At 51.9% G+C, this 16,286-nt stretch overlaps 6 protein-coding genes across 6 annotated transcripts; 3 read left to right on the forward strand and 3 right to left on the reverse strand.

Moving 5' to 3' along the window:
- Window positions 1–490: 490 nt before the first annotated feature.
- VDAG_08204 (C6 zinc finger domain-containing protein) lies at window positions 491–2,581 on the reverse strand (the record flags this gene model as incomplete). Its single annotated transcript, XM_009657581.1, has 4 exons — window positions 491–1,237; window positions 1,302–1,811; window positions 2,045–2,347; window positions 2,513–2,581. 4 exons carry the CDS (start codon window positions 2,579–2,581, stop codon window positions 491–493), a joined length of 1,629 nt encoding a protein of 542 aa, XP_009655876.1.
- Window positions 2,582–2,868: 287 nt separating this feature from the next.
- Window positions 2,869–4,670, forward strand: VDAG_08205 (myo-inositol 2-dehydrogenase; the record flags this gene model as incomplete). The annotated part of the gene is made up of 8 exons (XM_009657582.1): window positions 2,869–3,253; window positions 3,302–3,327; window positions 3,398–3,487; window positions 3,553–3,581; window positions 3,646–3,727; window positions 3,782–3,898; window positions 4,441–4,480; window positions 4,519–4,670. 8 exons carry the CDS (start codon window positions 2,869–2,871, stop codon window positions 4,668–4,670), a joined length of 921 nt encoding a protein of 306 aa, XP_009655877.1.
- Window positions 4,671–7,837: 3,167 nt separating this feature from the next.
- VDAG_08206 (uncharacterized protein) lies at window positions 7,838–10,267 on the reverse strand (the record flags this gene model as incomplete). The annotated part of the gene is made up of 6 exons (XM_009657583.1): window positions 7,838–8,518; window positions 8,596–8,727; window positions 8,835–9,463; window positions 9,526–9,776; window positions 9,852–9,919; window positions 10,118–10,267. 6 exons carry the CDS (start codon window positions 10,265–10,267, stop codon window positions 7,838–7,840), a joined length of 1,911 nt encoding a protein of 636 aa, XP_009655878.1.
- Window positions 10,268–10,737: 470 nt separating this feature from the next.
- On the forward strand, window positions 10,738–11,345 carry VDAG_08207 (uncharacterized protein). The gene is made up of 3 exons (XM_009657584.1): window positions 10,738–10,879; window positions 10,943–10,990; window positions 11,063–11,345. The coding sequence occupies exons 1-3, from the start codon at window positions 10,787–10,789 to the stop codon at window positions 11,120–11,122; spliced, it is 201 nt and encodes a 66-aa protein (XP_009655879.1). The 5' UTR covers window positions 10,738–10,786; the 3' UTR covers window positions 11,123–11,345.
- Window positions 11,302–13,112, reverse strand: VDAG_08208 (protein kinase domain-containing protein; the record flags this gene model as incomplete). Its single annotated transcript, XM_009657585.1, has 2 exons — window positions 12,269–13,112; window positions 11,302–11,968 (listed from the first exon to the last, which is right to left on the reverse strand). Exons 1-2 carry the CDS (start codon window positions 12,973–12,975, stop codon window positions 11,302–11,304), a joined length of 1,374 nt encoding a protein of 457 aa, XP_009655880.1. The 5' UTR covers window positions 12,976–13,112.
- A 1,223-nt stretch (window positions 13,113–14,335) lies between these two features.
- VDAG_08209 (uncharacterized protein) lies at window positions 14,336–15,819 on the forward strand (the record flags this gene model as incomplete). The annotated part of the gene is made up of 4 exons (XM_009657586.1): window positions 14,336–14,539; window positions 14,604–14,835; window positions 15,096–15,213; window positions 15,417–15,819. 4 exons carry the CDS (start codon window positions 14,336–14,338, stop codon window positions 15,817–15,819), a joined length of 957 nt encoding a protein of 318 aa, XP_009655881.1.
- Between the last annotated feature and the right edge of the window lie 467 nt (window positions 15,820–16,286).

The raw sequence follows: 16,286 nt of genomic DNA on the forward strand, positions 1-16,286 counted from the left end.
TAGTCCTCTAAGACCTGGATAGCTCGGGTGATGCCAGGTCCTTCTTCCTCCCAGAATCGCATCCTCTCAATGCACTGACGAATGTCAGCTCTCCAGTCCACCCCGACAGGCATTGTAAATTTTCCAGATTTGACTGCCGCCAGCACAACAAATGCACATGTAGCCGCTACCCGAACGCCATACCAAGAGCCATGATGCCGGTGAGACAAAGGCTCCCCCCTGATCCCGCTCAGGTGCCACGATATCGCCTGGTCTACCAGTGGCTGGACCATGGCCCGATGAGGTGCTCCGAGAGGGTTGTGGATTGCGTAATAGAGGAACGGGCGGTAGAGCCAAGTCTTGATCTCATAGACTCGACCTTTGACCATGTACGGCAGCTCTCGTGGGCACAATTCCAAGTCATCAAAGCGGATCGGCGGTGGCAATCCGTCGTACCTATGTTATAATCCGTATCAGCAATACATCTCAATTGATTCACATGCGACGATGATTAACCGATGAGTTCATACCAGTCAGATAGTTGCTGTTCGAACCCGCGTGCTGCTTGAGCCATGAAGCCGATTGTCTCGGTATTCCACCCTTCATGTCCATTCTGGTAAAACTCATTCAGAATGTCGTTTGCGATCCTTCTGAGAGTGATTTCGGTCAAGTAGTAGTACCAGCTTTCTTCTTGCTGCAGTATCAAAGAAGCTGATAGGCGGCTTGGCACTGAAGGTTGCTGCCCAGCACTCGGATTCGTCTGGTCCACCGGGTCGGAACTCGGTGTATCCATGTCGGGCGGTGAAGGGTGCATATCCGGAAAGTTGAACGACGCCAACGAACTGTTGGGAAGATCCATCTCGGCTCGGAGCTCGCACTCAGACTTGTAACAACTCCAGTAAAGTCGCTGCTCTAGTTGACGCCGCCGTGCAGACCTTGAGCCGCTTGTTAGGGAGTTCGTTCTGCGGGCCTGGCACTGAAGGTAGACATGATACGATCTGGAAGCTGAATGGAACTGTGTCCATGCGAGCAATGGTCTCAGCGTGTACATCAGGTAAACACCTGCGAAGAAATGACATTGGGGTTCGAGTAATCCCTTTTGGAGCAAACCAAATCTTCGACGAGCAAGGTTGTAGTAGACCTCGCCGCTGTGAAGACTTTCAGCCTGAGACTTGAGCGAAGATGTGGCGCCAGGGCTAGGCGTCGAGGTGCCCTCTGGGAATGAGCGGGCTACAGAGCCAAGAGCGCACGCAAGCAGCTAAAGGTGCTCTGATCAGTAACTTTGCCAAGACTATTGGCTCTCCTGTTGTAAACATGCTCACCACCATGCAAGACCTCGAGTCCCACTTAAGTCCATCTTCTGCTACGCGCCGGGCATAGGACCACAAAGTGTCGGCTTCGAGAACTGGATTTTTGGTGTGCACGAGATCGAGGAACCTCTGTACCAACGGCAACACATCCTCTTCGTTGAACCCGTGTCTTCTGGATTTGTTTAATAGCGAGAGATTCGAGCTTTCCTTCTCATCCTCCTCGTCAGAGTCGCTATCTACAATCCCCGTTTCAAAAACGGCGTCAATGATGTAATTTGGGGGATAGCAGCATTCCAGCACAGGCCACTGAAGGACAGCCTCGCATGTCGTCTTTGCGGATGGGATCGACAAGTCGTCTCTTGAGATGGTTTGAACCTCGACAGGGGCCTCGTCTGTGGTTCTCCGAGGTTCTAATGGGACTGAATTACTGGGCGTCGAATTGGCAGCGTACGAGAGCTCTGCAACCAAGCCGCCATGTCCTTGTCCTGGAGACGATGGCAAGCGGTCCAACCTGGAGAGCACCTGATTCAATTTGTCGAGAATCGCAATACTAGCAGGATCGAACCTGGTGCATTGCATTAGCAATTTCGAGGCCAGCCAGGAAAAGTCGCTCGACTTGGGCAGATGAGGGCGAATTCCTTACGCAGAGACATCATCTGAGTCTTCGTAAACGCATACTGCGTTGTGAGAAGAGCAATTCCCGCAGGTTGGTCGAGCATTGTTGCACTTCACCTTTCTAGATCGACACAACCTACAAGCTGCAGTCGCTCTTTTTCGTGGATACGCGACATCAGCCCTTGACACCTCCCCACGGTCCCGTTTGCGAGGGCCTCGGGGCCTATTGGCAACTGTTGTTGCATCCGGAGGCGTGCCGGCCCCACGGGGAACACGAGCTGAATTGTCCGGAGATGCAGCATGCGCGGCTTGAGCCGCATGTGCGTCCCTTTGGGGGGAGGAAGTGTTGCCGTCGAGGGGTAATAATGACTGCATGGCTGGCATTCCGCTGTTGGTGTTCCTTGAAAGTTTGAAAGCCGTGTCGCAGCCGCGGAATCTCGGGGCTAAAGTGCGAGCAATAATACGAGTGGGGTAGCTTGGTCTCAGAAGCGGATAAAGCGACGGCTCGGGGAGTTCCGGGGCAAAGATGACCTCCGTCCCTACACAGTAGACAGTCAAGGCCGTTTCTACCTTTGGTCTAGTTTGGGTTTCAAGCACAAGAGCCCCACCTCTCTACAAATAGGCGTCTCATTGCTCGTCAGAAGCAGTCTGCTCGGCGGCGGTGGTTCGGGGGCCATCCCGAGAATGACGCCTCAACGATCTATTTGGGCTGATGTGCTGGGCAGATTCGGACTTTAATAGGGGTACGAAGAAGACTCGCTGAAGTACACCCTGCCACAATGCACTACAGAGGAAATTAAACCTGTTCTGGCCCCGCTTGGATCGACAATATTCGCAGTTTACGGCCTCAACGTCGCGGACAATGGACATTTTGACTTCTGGAACAGGCAGAGTGCCACTCAATGTCGGAATTATTGGTTGCGGTGAAGTCGCGCAAGTTGTTCACATCCCTACCCTCTCATACATGAGCAGCTGGTTCAGGATCACGTACTTGTGCGATTTCTCTGAAGCCGCCCTGAAGCACTGCGCAGCCAAGATACCAGGCACTGTCAAAACGACCCGTAATCCGGAGCTTCTTTGCACCTCGGAAGACGTCGATGTCATTTTGGTGGCAAGTTCAGACGAGTACCACGCAGAGCATGCCCTGGCTGCTCTGAAACATCACAAGCATGTGCTCGTTGAGAAATCGCTGGCTTTGACAAAGAAGGATATCGGTACGATTGCTGAGGCCGAACGCCATAGTCGAGGCTCTGTCATGGTGGGCTATATGAGACGGTACGCTGCACCCGTTGAAGACGCCATAAGGGAGGTTGGCGGGATGGACAAAGTTTTCTATGCCCCTGTCCGAGGTAAGTCCAAATGTCTATTCTCGCGAGATCTTGCTAAGATTTCCAAAGACATCATCGGGGCCAACTTGACTTTCGTGAACCAGTCCGGGACATTCCCGGAAAGGTTCACCGATTTTAGGTCGGAGCATTCGGCTAATAAAACAGCAAGACATGAACAAGCTGTCAATGGTGCACCTGCAGAGTGCGGAGATGTTCCAGTCACAAAAGAATCGTCTCTGGCGTGGCGAGTGCTTTGTGGGCTCGGATCGCATGACCTCTCGTTAACGCGGGAAGTATTGGGAATGCCAACCAGCGTTAAGGGCTCTTCTCTTGGCTATCCCTTTTGGAAGTGAGTCGACCAGTGAAGGCCGGCATGATGTCCACCGCCGAATCACTTATAAACCACGCTTTAGTGACCTCTTCAAGTATCCTGGCTTCACTGTCTCTTATGAGTCTGGCATCGACAATAACCCTCGCTTTGACGCACATCTCGAGGTTTATAGTAACACCAAGTCGGTCCGCCTATAGTACGACACTCCATATGTCAAGGGGCTGCCGGTCACCATGCACATTGCGGAGAACTACAATGGAACGTATAAGGAAGCTACAATTCGCAAGACGTACGAGGATCCCTACACCCATGAGCTCAAGGAGTGGTGGAATTCTGTTACTCAAGGGATGGGGCCCAAGACGACCACCCGAGATGCGGCACAAGATCTCGAAATTTTCGGAATGGCGATGAAGCATCATTACGGGTGACTACCATGTATTCAGGTCTGAAGAGGTTCCTCTATTTGAAGTTTGTCTACATAAAGCCTTTAACTCCTAGTCTTGTTCTTTCGCTCTCTTGTTAAGTACCCAGATGGCCCGGGCTCACTCGTTAAACGCTTGCAGTGATGATAGGGGACCCGAAGGTGCGATGCTAATGACTCGTCATTTTTTACAAGACATCACTTCACCATTCGAATGCCTCGATGGGGATCCTAAAGATTCTACTGTAATTTGATCCGATAGAATACGACTTTGGGTTCCTATTTTCTTCATCACCACAAGCCGCAGCACAACCAACTACCTCCTTGCATCACTTTCCCCACTTTAATATGAAATGGAGGCCTTAAAAGAGAGATGACGAAGCCAGGGGCTTGAGAACGCCTCAATCTAGAGTCCTTGTCATAAGCGCGTGTCTGATACAGGATTCATATACTCAGACTTACAATGGACTTTGCGTGTTGAGACTGCCGCGCTTCTGTAAGCGAGCTTAGCAGCTGTTCTGATAGTAGCTGCAGCCGCCAACGCCGCAAGTCCAGCAGACACGGGAACCCCCGGCGCATTGACCGCAGGCTCGCTTCTGAAGAGCGTCACGCTCAGAGATGCCACGGGCGGCGTTGGCAGCGGCGTCAGCCTCGATGGCAGGGGCGGCCATGGCGCCAACGGCTAGGGCAGTGAAGATGATGGTGAAGAACTTCATTTTCGAGAGATGTTAAGGATTGCGAGCTTGGAATGATTGGCTTATTGAAGTGAGAAAAGGCTGATGATGGGGCGATGATCGAAAGCACAAAGAGCATCGTGGTTGGGCTAGTATATATATATGTGTGTTTGATCACTCTCAGAAACTATCATTCTACGCGTAGCTTCACCAACGTTGATAGACCCAATGATCGCAACATGCGCCAGGCAAAACAACCACCATGTTGTCTTGGACGGTTGAGGGACCAGTTGGGGTGGACGATGAGGCACTGGGACTTTTGCTACAGGTTTATTGGAACTTTTGTCCGCGCATAACCAACCTGTGACAAGCTCAATCTGCAAGTCCCTACATGCCCTAACCTGAATCGTTCTAACCTTCCATTAATTCTTCACATAATCGGATCTTAGGATCCGGGGCCCCGCACCTCGAACCAATACGATAACCCCTACTCCGGCGCTGTTGATCTTGCAACATGCAAGATCAGCTGCGCTGCACAAATACATTGCATGACCTGGCATCACGGGCCGCTTCGCAACATGGTTGATAACTCCTCTTCTGGGTCTATTGGCGAGTTATCCACCCGTCAATATTCAGTCGTGGCGGTCTGCCTAGCGCACAGCGAGACTGGAGGCGCTTAACAGGAGAAGACGCTCTTTACTGGTTAGGCGCATTCGCCTATGAACCTAATTAGCATGAAAGATCATTTCCTACATGATTTTGCAAAAGCCTGCGCCTGATGCAGAATCCTCTGCATGTTATCGGTGCATGTAGGTCGTTCAATGAACGGACTTCAGGGCCGCGTGGTCCTAGCTATGTTGGCTATCAACCGGCAAAGGCGCTTTTGAAACACTAGATGGCCGCTAAGCCGTCGTTTACTAGATGTGATGCGTAAATTTCAACATCTGAAGAACTGGAAGTTTCTGACTGAGAGCTTGCATTGCATACCTATATGAAACGGGAGTTCAGTCTTCCGTATCATAGTGGTGCCCTCTCGCTTTGCCCCTTTGACGCTGCTATGGAGTCGCGGGAAAGGGTTTCAATCCTTCTAGGTGCGGCCTCGCCATCTCGGTCCAAGATGCCAGAGGTCGTGGTGTTCAAAGTCAAAGTTGGCAATACAATTAATAACCACGAGATGCCTAAGCGCAAAGCATTGAAGCCGGAAGTCTTCCAACCCCGCTCTGGGCTCGAATGCAAGAGGCGAGGGACTCCATTGTTGACGTTGATCTCTTGCATGATCAACGGTGGTTTCCATCAAAATGATGCTCAAGATACACGCAGGCTCTGAAACTATCTTTCTCACAAAGCAAGCGAGACTCAAACATTATCGAAACATACCGCATGTAGATCAGCTGTGGCAAACAAGAAAGAAGACCCGTAGTTAACAAGGCTGAGGCATCGACTAGTCGGTATAGCCTATGCCAACCTGCCCTAGCCTTGAGTCTTCTCCTTTGGGGCATTTCAACATTGTGTTATGCTAACCCGTACTTCTCGCATCTTCTCCAGTAATCTGATCCTGGAAAGAGGCCTTCTTTCGTTAGTAAATCTTCTGTCATCAATTGTATTCTACTCACCACACCTACTACCCGTGCAATGCTCAAACGGATGATGCATGGTGCTCGGTTGCTGACCGCTTCCTCTCCCTCCGAGCGTTTGATAGCCAAACTACACCTTTCTGGGAGAAAACAGCAACAAATAGACATTGAGAAGTTATTGGAATGTCTTTCAGGCCACCAGCCAGTCCGTCATTGGCGAAGTTGATGCACATGTGGGTTACTGCCATGGTGAGTATGGCATTCTGCAGATTGGGGCCGAGCTTATCAAAGTGGGCGCGTTGCGACGCGACAGCAAGGATGGCAGTGAATATGGCGACTCCTAGGAGGAAATACGGCGTTGTCGGGAATAGAAATGGGCCGTAGAAGCGGCGGAGGATGGCAGTCGTCCTGCCGTCCTCTGGACGCGATGAGCAGTAGTCAGTGGTGAAACGCGACTTTCTGGATGCAACCGGATGAGCTCTGTCACTGACCATCGTCATCTCTTTCCTTGTATGAACCGATCGGGGGATACGCCAGGAATAGGAGAACGACAATCATCAGGTTTGTTAACCCTGTGCGTATACCTTTTCTCCAGTTTGCCAGTCTTGTCCCTTGGCTCCCCTGACCCCCTCGATTGGGCGCTGAAAGGGTCCCAGAAGTGAACGAAACGTGCTGGATCAGCGACTCTCGTTCATCCGGGTGGATAGGAGATGCTGTCGTCGCGTGCATTTGGAAAGGCTAGACAGGTGATGTGGTTACGTTTGTTGGGTTCAATTCACCCAGGCTGTTGCGCTCGGTGGCGGGGTAAATATGTTGGAGCTGGCAAAAGAGAGTGCGGCTCTCGTCAGTGGCCAGCTGAAGATCGAACTTCAAATTGTGCGTCGCTTGCCACTGTCAGCTGGGATGCCGAAGTCGCAAGAAGCGCTTCTCATCCTATGTCTCCTTTACTTTCATGGGGTCCCCAAGCTGATTTACAAGACCAAGATCTCCAGCAGAAATTGAGACACCTCCGAATTCAGGGGAAAACGTGATAATGCACCCCCGCCCTGGCAACTGGGTAGATCTCTCTTCTTCTAGTGGAACGGATCGCCGTGGCGTAGCGTTCAAGTCAACCCAAAGTAAGCACCTAGTCCACAACAAGGCATCCTAATAAGGTAGGGGGCACCTGGGTAGGCCCAACATCGGTCGGGTTTTAGCGCAGACCACCGGCATGCGATGCTGAGGCCTTCGGCTGGGATACGAAACGCTCGCGACACCCGCATCATTGACATTTTGTAGGCTGTCTTGGACCAACAGGCACCTCGATCTTGGAACACTTCAAACCAATCGCTTAAAACCAACACGGTTACACGACCCGTCTTCTGATGCAGTGAAGTCGCGGCACCAGAAGTCTGGGTGCTCGACTCACTGTCCACCAAGATGAGCCTCTGATCGGCGCAAAATCATATTTGAGGTGCTAGAACATGACAACCCTGCATTTAATGCTCGCTCAGCGTTATCCTCTTCCTGCCGCTCTCTGACTTGGCATAACACGTACAACCCTACACCAGTGTTGCCAAAAGGTTTCGGGTCATGGCCAGACGTCGCCGTCTTTTGGGCGTATTGTCACACTGGTGTTGCTGCCGCTTGGGGACTGAGAGCTGTCGCGGCGGCCCCTCCACCTGAAGGCAGTACGTTTGCTGGCGTCGGGGTTTGAGTGCCCATCTTGGCTTGCGGCTGGCTTGGCTCTTCAAGCTGCACAACTGATGGAGCCGTACCTAAAAGTGCAGAGCCCGAGCCTTTCGTCGCAACATTCGGCTGGCAGGAACCCTTGCCAATAGACGCTGCTTGTGGCGTGGCCGATGACATCGACAGTACAGTCGCTGGTGGCTGCGTTGTCGGCAGCACCGGTTGCTTCGTCTTGTTCTTCCTGGAGCTCCCACCGGGCCTGTGACGCCATAGAGTCTTCACGACTTTACCCACGCCTTGACTTACTCGTATCACCAAAACAAAGGACAGGGTTCGCTGCCGCCATGGCCGGTTGGAGTGGCTATGCCAGTACCATGTCTCAAAAGTCAACAACATCAAAGCAACGGTGCTGGCGAGATAGTACCACAGATATACGGACACAACAGGCGATGCCGCCGCTAAAGGTTGACTGGTAGGCCTGGTAGTGGCTGCAGCGGCAGATTCGGTTGTACTTGGGATAGGTCGAGGTTCGTCCGAAGAGTCACTGGGCATGGCTGGCTGGTTTAACAGGTTCCGCCAAGCTGCCTTGAAGTCGAAAACGGGCATGGCAAAGATGGACTGGAAAGCATACCGCGCAGACGAATCAGCGGTTAAGTCTTCGCAAGTTTAGGGACGATATCCTGAACTACACGTACCGCCATCGTAGATATTGGCAAGTATAACATTGCAGCAAACGCAATGATAGTGCTGGCCTGGGTTTGCAAGGATGCTTGCTTGGCTTGACTGGAATTGGATCTCGCATGGCGCCTGGCGAGGTCATTTTGAAACTATACAGCAGCATCAGCGGGTGGATGGTACCTTAGGGCTGCTCTCATGTTCGCTCAGAACGCTTTGACCCTAGATATCGGCCTCGATAGGTATTTTGAGCACTCACTCCCTCCGCTGTTAGGGCAGCTTCGCTGACATTGACTCGGCACGAAGCAATCAGATCCTGGAAGTCTAAGCCGATTTCCTGGAAACGTTCCGTGAAGCGGCGAGTATCATGTAGTCGGTTCTTGTTGCTTTCTTCGTCCTCCATCAAGAGTGCCTTGGCGTGGCTTGTCCACCTTTCTAACTGTCGAGATGCGGACACGAGATCTTCCCCGATAAGGTTGCTATCATTTTGCACCTTTCCCAGATCGCTCGCCCACTTCAAAGAATTCTCCACCGCGAGATCGTCCGGCATCTTGCTGAGCTTTTCGATGTCATCCTTAAGTTCTTCCAGCACCCATATTGCTCTGTTATTCAGCTTCTCAGACAAGTCCCGCAATCGGCGTCGCTGAAGTTCGGCGAAAATACTCGGTAGGAGGAGGGGATGATCCCATGCCGTCTCGCAGCTTTTCAGCATAGCGTTCGCTCTAGTCATGTCATCGTCTGTGCAGCCCAGAATGATGCCACAAGATGAACTTTTGAGTTGAAAGAATGTTGACGTAAACGCAAGGTTTCCCGTGTAGTTTTCCATTCCAGATTGGAAAAATGCCGTGTAGACCACTTCGGCATCTGAAGCGTTCGTGGTCTTGTCGGCTAAGGAAAACACCAAGGTGAGTTAGACGAAACAAGAGGCACGGCTTTGGGATTAGTCTCACATGTGGTGCTGTTCTTAGTAGAGGATGTCTTGGAAGTTGTCGTCCCGGCACTGGATTCTGACAACGGGGGGGACGAGCTCGAGACAAAGTGTTGATGCAGCTCCGCGGCTGACATGTACGTGCTACCTCTCTCCAACACGCGGACAATGTGTTTGTGGAGCCTTAAGTCCTCTACAGCAGACTTGAAATGGCTCTCTTCGAGAGGCACATGCAAAAGCCTCGCGGGAGCACCGCCCTGGCCTCCTTTCGGCCTGCCACAGAGCCTGAGCTGCCATCAGAGATGCCCTTGATACAGTTTCACCTTGATAAAAGGTCTAACAACTTACAGGAGGGTAAAGCCTCTTCTCTCCCAAGCCTTGTCGTCTTCCTCCTGATTTTGTGCTGCATTCCCGCCCTGGGCCAGTGAAATATTAATAAGTGCAGAACTGACAACATACATCCCAGCAACAGCTGAACTACCTACCACTGATGCTTGCGGGACAGCTGGTGCATTCCCTAGAGTCTGGGAACTTGGTGGGCCCTTGAATGTATGTCAGCCCCTCTTTGCTCGACGCGACCAAGATCGACTGCAATTCACGGGCGCACGGCTCACCTCTTTCGTCATTTGCTCGACTTTCAGGCATTTGCTAACATTATCAGCGAACTGAGCTCCAGGCCTAAACTTGGCAAGCTCAGTCTGGTTCTCTTCCAGATACAAGTACCTGTTCACACGGGCGACCCACTCCATGGTAACTTGGGGCATAGTGAAAGGTGAAGGTTTGAGGATTGCACTGCCTCCGCGCTCTTCGACCCAGTAGCAGTAGCAACCGATCATAAATCAACTTCCCGACCAGGCTGCGAAGCAAAGCTGCCGAGCTGAGGGGAGCCGTACATGGTGGCGCATCATGTTATGAGGGATTATGATGCCTGTAACAGGCCACATGAATCTGAGGGGAAGCCTCCTCCAATAACGTTCGCCAACAAGCGGCCAATCTTCTTGCTGTGCGACCGCCCGTCCCCCTCGGCTTAACGGGGGTCGGAGCATGCTTATAAGAAGGCTTACATGGATTCTTTGCGGGTCGAGCTGGTGAAACCGCTGTGTCGCTCTGCCGTGGAGAGACTATTATTTGCAGCTTGTGGGATTACGGATAGATGAATGGGGCGGATTTTGAGTCAAACCTGTCAGTCACGAGTATCTTCGTTCAGTACCTATGACCAGGCTTCCTACACCTCAACCACATTGCGGTCATAGCCATCACGCCACCGGCTTTGTGCTCATAAAATGGTCAGCATTATCATTCATGCATCATACTCCGATGAACGTTTGATCCAGGAATTCTTGAACGAACTATTCGCATCGGATGTCTCCATCATGGTGAGCATGTGCGGCCACTGTTTCATTTCCAGCATCGGTCTGACCAGCGATGGCTACAACTAGCGGAAACGGGGTAGATTCATCATTAATGCGCCTCGGGCTTTGACTGAAGTGAGTTGAGCCGCGAGTGCTGGACAAAATGACCTCCCACCCCTCGTATCTTCCCGCTGATCCTAACAACAGAGTCAAATTTCACGTCTCCAGCGGACCGTCAGAGTGGAGCACTTCGACCAGGGAGGATAGAAAATGCGGGGAACCGGGCTGCAATCATGTATAAACAGAGGGTCTTGTCGACGAATCTTGAGTCCATGGCCGAAGGCCCTGAAGTTGTATTGTCCTCCCCGGCTGACTTTTCTCCCTCGATGTGGAGAACATAACTCTCATATTCAGTCTCCCTTTGTGTAGTCTTGAACGCTGAATAGCTAAGAATGTTGGGATTGGCAAAGATTTTGTTCGATCTGGCAGCGATCAGACATGACCTTCAGCTTAGCGGAAACGTCTTCCGCCGAATCTCTCTCAGCGGCATCCACGCAAAGCATATTGATCATGACAAGCCTAAGGAGTTCTTCAAGGAACGGCGAGTAGCCGTCACGGCCCATCAAGTCATCTACCCATCGCCGGACCGCCGGCTTGACCTCGATACGTCCATCGCGGTGCCGAATGAAGAACGCATCAACTATGACGCCTCCATCCGGCTCGGCTTCCAGTCGTGCTTGAGAAAAGTCTTCCTCCACCGCGTCCCAACCAAGTAACTGCCAGGTGGCGAACTCAAGAAACATGCAGCCCAATGACCAGATATCTGCGGCGCTCGATATGTCAGAATGTGGTGTGTCGGCCTCTGGTGAGCGGTATGTTTGTGCGCCCATCTGCAGTTCTTTGTCTCCTGGCTTCCTGGGTAGACCAATGTGAGCGTAGCCGAAATCAGCTATCACCAACCTTGAGTATGAGAGACAGTCTGTGTCGCCCTCGGAAAACCAGAGTATGTTTTTCGAACTTATGTCCCCGTGAATGCTCAACACAGTGTCATCCTGTGTTTCCTGCCCCATTCCATGAAGATTTGCCAGCGCTTGAGTAAGGCTGTAAAGTTCCCTTGCCATCCAAGTTGTAGTATCAGGGCGCTGTCGCAGACCCGATTTCATCCGCCACAGGAAGTCAAGATCACCATCTGCGCAGGGGAAAAGAAGGAATCTGCCGATCGATGCAACTTCAAATGTCATCAAAAGGGGTATAATGTGTTTGTCTCGAATACGTGCAATGCATCTGAGCGCCGCAGCCTCTTGGTTAAAGCGAGTAAGGTCAAAGGCTGGAATCTGCTTCAAAGCAAAGGTATTCATGTGCTCACTCTCCTGCCCTTGTTAGACATGATCAGATTACAAGGTCAATATGAACCTCACCGAGTATTTGTGGAGCAAGCGATTGTGGGAGGGGTGCAACCTGATGCGAATGACGGTCGTTGAGGTTGATAGCACCTGGGTCGTTTTTGGATCCCCGTACACTTGTTCAGGAAAAACTGGGCCAGACTCGGTTATGGGGAAAATATGTTGCGGCGTAAAGACGTAATGAGGGATATTTGGGCTGGCAACTTCAAAGACGGGCGACAGCACCGTCCACTGTTTCTGCAACAGTGCCTCTCGCGCCCTAGAACTCCAGCGATCAAGAAATCCTAACGAGACTTGGTTGTCTTGCCAGTCCGATACCGCAAGATTATGGACGGAAAAGGGAGTATCCTTGTCGAGACCGCCAGCCAAAGCAGCCATCTCAGATCGCGTCAGTATTGGCAAACAGGAATCATTCACATCTGCCTCGACAAACTGGGGAATCCTGTCGCCAAGATCAACAAGAACTAGAATCGCAAAGACTTTACGATATGAAGAATTGAGGCGATTGAATTTTCCGTTACAGATGACAGCAGCTAGGCGGCTCACTTCGTCTGTAGAGTGGCCAGGTGTTCGTTTCAGGTGGCGCATCAGCTCCGATTTGACTATTGCGTCGCTGAAAATATCGGGCTTTTCGAGTGTGCCATGTGGAATAAACTGTTTTATAGTGTTTGAAGAGCATTTGATGGTTGTGCTCTCGAGTTTGGCCTTCAGCGACATGCTCTGCGGTCTTGCGCGTGGCCGGTGTTGCTAGGAAGGTTTGACGAGGTTCGATTCCTCACCGAAGTCCTGTTGCCCGATGATATAAGTGAGGTACTTGTGATGCAGCTCTTCGCTGAAGATAAAGAGGCTGTTCCGGAGGGTTAGTACTGGTACGCCCTGCTAGCTAGATCAGGTGTCATGGATACGAACATGCTTGGGGCACGGATAAACCATAACCCGTTCCGCACAGTTTGAGCTCTACCCAGGTGCTGTCGCCGATGTTGTCCAAAATCACTGTACGTCATCAATGGGGAAGTAAAAGTGCCGCAAATCAAGAAACCCATTGTCGTTAAGCGCAGTCAATTCGAAGCTACTCATCTTGAAGGAGCGGGATGACAGGATCTATATCGGAAAAACCACGAGAAAATGGACGTAAGACACGGCTGAGTACTCGCCGAGACGGGTGGCAGTAGGACAGCCAATACAACTGCACTGGCCACACGATATGCCGTACATCAGCGATGTAGGTCAGCCTTTACTGGACCAATCGCAGTCATTCATCGTTGACACGCCACAAGCAGCAAGCTCGTCGGTGAAGGACAACAAAATATCGGGCGGCATTCTGCTCAGCGAAATAGAAGTGGAAGAAAACTCTGATTGGAATGTGTCCCTCATGATTGAAATTCAGCGCTCTAGCTATGAGCTACATGTACAACCGATCAGCAAGTGCCTCACTATATGGGGAAACAAAGAACAAATGGTCGTCGAGTACTCAACGCCCTCATCATCCAAACCGTTAGCATGGGAACATCTCAGGAAGTGACATGTCATTGCAATGCTTGCTGGGAGAACCCGGCAAGCATCGCCTACCCAACCGGCCACCCCCACAGGTGGCATGTCGCAAGATTGTGATGAAGATAGCTTGTCTGCATTAGTGCCGCCTGAATTGGAACCACGGCCGAGCGTGCCGTCACCGGCCCAGTTCCGGGGTCTAGGGGTCGAACTTGCGACCGGCGTTCGCTGCCCCTGGGGCCTGCAGTTCGTTTCTTGGCTTTTCAATCCTTCCAGGACAATTCAGGCGGCTGCATGTTCACCGTCACAGCCGTACCAAGCCTGAGACGACATCAAAATTGACCGGCATATGTGCAGGGTTGGCAGCAAAGCTGGCTTCATTTATGCCGTCAAGAACCATTTGCCCACTTGTCGCGCCATCAGCGACGGATTTGTAGCTGTCATGTGAATTGCATCGAGCATTGATTGTCCTTAATCTGAGGAGACTTTCTCTCGTCTACCAGTTCGACAAACGACCCCCAGAAAATCGACTCTTCGCTCGGCATGATCTTTTGTCCTTCTTAGTACGCGCAGTACCCTCGCAGCAATGTCAGCACCAGGTCCGCCGTCAGGGCCTTCCCAGGTACCAATCGATCCAGCAAGAGCGGCGGAGAGCAACACGGCTCGTATTGTCAGCATTGTCACAGTATTTCATGTCATTGCTTTGACGACGATCGCATTACGCATCTACGCACGAGTCTGGGTCATTCGGAATCCTGGAGCAGATGACTGGGTTATGCTTCTCTGTGCTGTAAGTAGTTTCGCTCAGACGTGGAGTCCACAGTTGAACTTGCTGTCTGACTCGCGAGTTGAAGGCCTGCGCTATGGGAGGCTGGAGCATCTTCATCATACAGGCACATTACGGACTCGGAAAACACCAGGATACAATCGAAACGCCCGACTTCAAGATTTTCCAGCATGCTGGTTTCTGGCAATCCATCATCTCGGCCGCCGGGGCGCTGATGTGGCTCAAGATATCCATTGCCCTGAACCTATTACGACTCAGTCAGAACAAGTGGTATACTTGGTCTCTGTGGGCCACGATCGGTGGGTACTCGTCAACTCCAATCCTAGGTTTCGTTAACTAATCGTTCTGGGTGACAGGTTTGACGGCTATATATTGCATTGGAGGCATGTTTCCCTTCTTCCTACGATGCCGACCAATGGCAGGCTTCTGGGACAAGAGCCTCAAACCCGACTGCTACGATATCCAACTATTCATCACCTTTGGAATCATAAATACTGGTCAGTACGCATTGAAGTCGGCGCAGAGAGTGGACATAGGAACTGGCCTGACTTTTTTGTAGCATTCAACATCTTCACTGATGTGGTATTGGCGACACTTCCCATCCCCATTATCTGGAACCTTCAGATGAAACGACGAGTCCGTCTCTCCGTCATTGTCATTCTCAGTCTAGGCTACTTGTGAGTTTCGAAGGGGGGTTCGCATGGCCATAACGACCTTTGCTAATGACATCAGTGCGGTTGCAATGGGAATCGTGAAGGCCATTTATCAAATCGCCTACGGGTCTAATCCCGACAAGACGTTCGAGCAAAGTGTTCAATTCTGGGGATTGTAAGGTGCCCGATATCCAGCCTTCTGGTTCCCGTTTCTGACTCCTACCTAGCCTTCAGCTCCAATTGGGCATTATCGCGGCTTGTGCACCAGCCCTCAAACCACTCGTCAGCCGCTTTCTCAAGCTCTCCACGGCTGGGGACCACCGGTATCCCTCGGGCCGCTCCCAGCCCCCGGGGAGCATCGGTTTGCAGACGATAGGCGGTTCAGGGCCCGCGCGACGCCACACAATGAAACCCAGCTTCGAATCAGACGAGAGGGTCAGTGGGGGTAGCGACGGCGGCAGTCTGGGCGGCGCGGGCTCCAAGGGGCAGAACGAGATCTCTGTCCAGGGAGCATTCTACAAGCATGGCGAAGGGGGCAGCGAAGAGAGGATCCTGGAGGATCAATCGGGGCGTATGGGGCCGCAGCGGGTAAAAGGGATTATGCGGACCACCGAGGTGATCGTCCAGTAATCAAGTCTTTCTGCTCGTCGAGCAAACCCTGGTCGCCCAAGGCCAGGGGTGGGGATGGGGAGAGTGATGTGACACAGGGAGGTCTTGGTGCGCGGGATGTGGACTGGCAACTGTCTTGAGGCGTTTTTTTTTCGCTCTCGCGTTATACTCCGCTGACTAAAAACCGTGATGAATATGTTGAAGGCCGAGGGCAGGCCTGACAAGAGTTGTGGTAGTCAATGCATGAACAACTTTGGTCGATACGACATGTCCACGGCCTCTTTTCTGTTTGGAGGCTCTTGGAACCTCGATTCGGGATGTTTCCATAAGCATTGCTACGAGCCGGGCCAATGTCCTTGTCCAACCCAAGAAACGCATGTCAGTCGACTTTGTCAGGATAAATATGGGCTGTGTTGGTGGTGGCGTGCGTCCACGGCGGTCCCCGCCTCTTGCGAGTATTGCAGGATCAAGACTCTGTAGCGCAAGCA

Source organism: Verticillium dahliae, genomic scaffold, assembly GCF_000150675.1.
Source record: "Verticillium dahliae VdLs.17 supercont1.19 genomic scaffold, whole genome shotgun sequence".
NCBI lineage: Eukaryota > Fungi > Ascomycota > Sordariomycetes > Glomerellales > Plectosphaerellaceae > Verticillium > Verticillium dahliae.

Coding starts and splice junctions, on each gene's coding strand:
- VDAG_08207 (XM_009657584.1), top strand. CDS start 10,787: ATGGTCAGCATTATCATTCATGCATCATACTCCGATGAACGTTTGATC. Junction 10,880..10,942: donor CATCGGATGTCTCCATCATG/GTGAGCATGTGC, acceptor GGCTACAACTAG/CGGAAACGGGGTAGATTCAT. Junction 10,991..11,062: donor CGCCTCGGGCTTTGACTGAA/GTGAGTTGAGCC, acceptor TCCTAACAACAG/AGTCAAATTTCACGTCTCCA.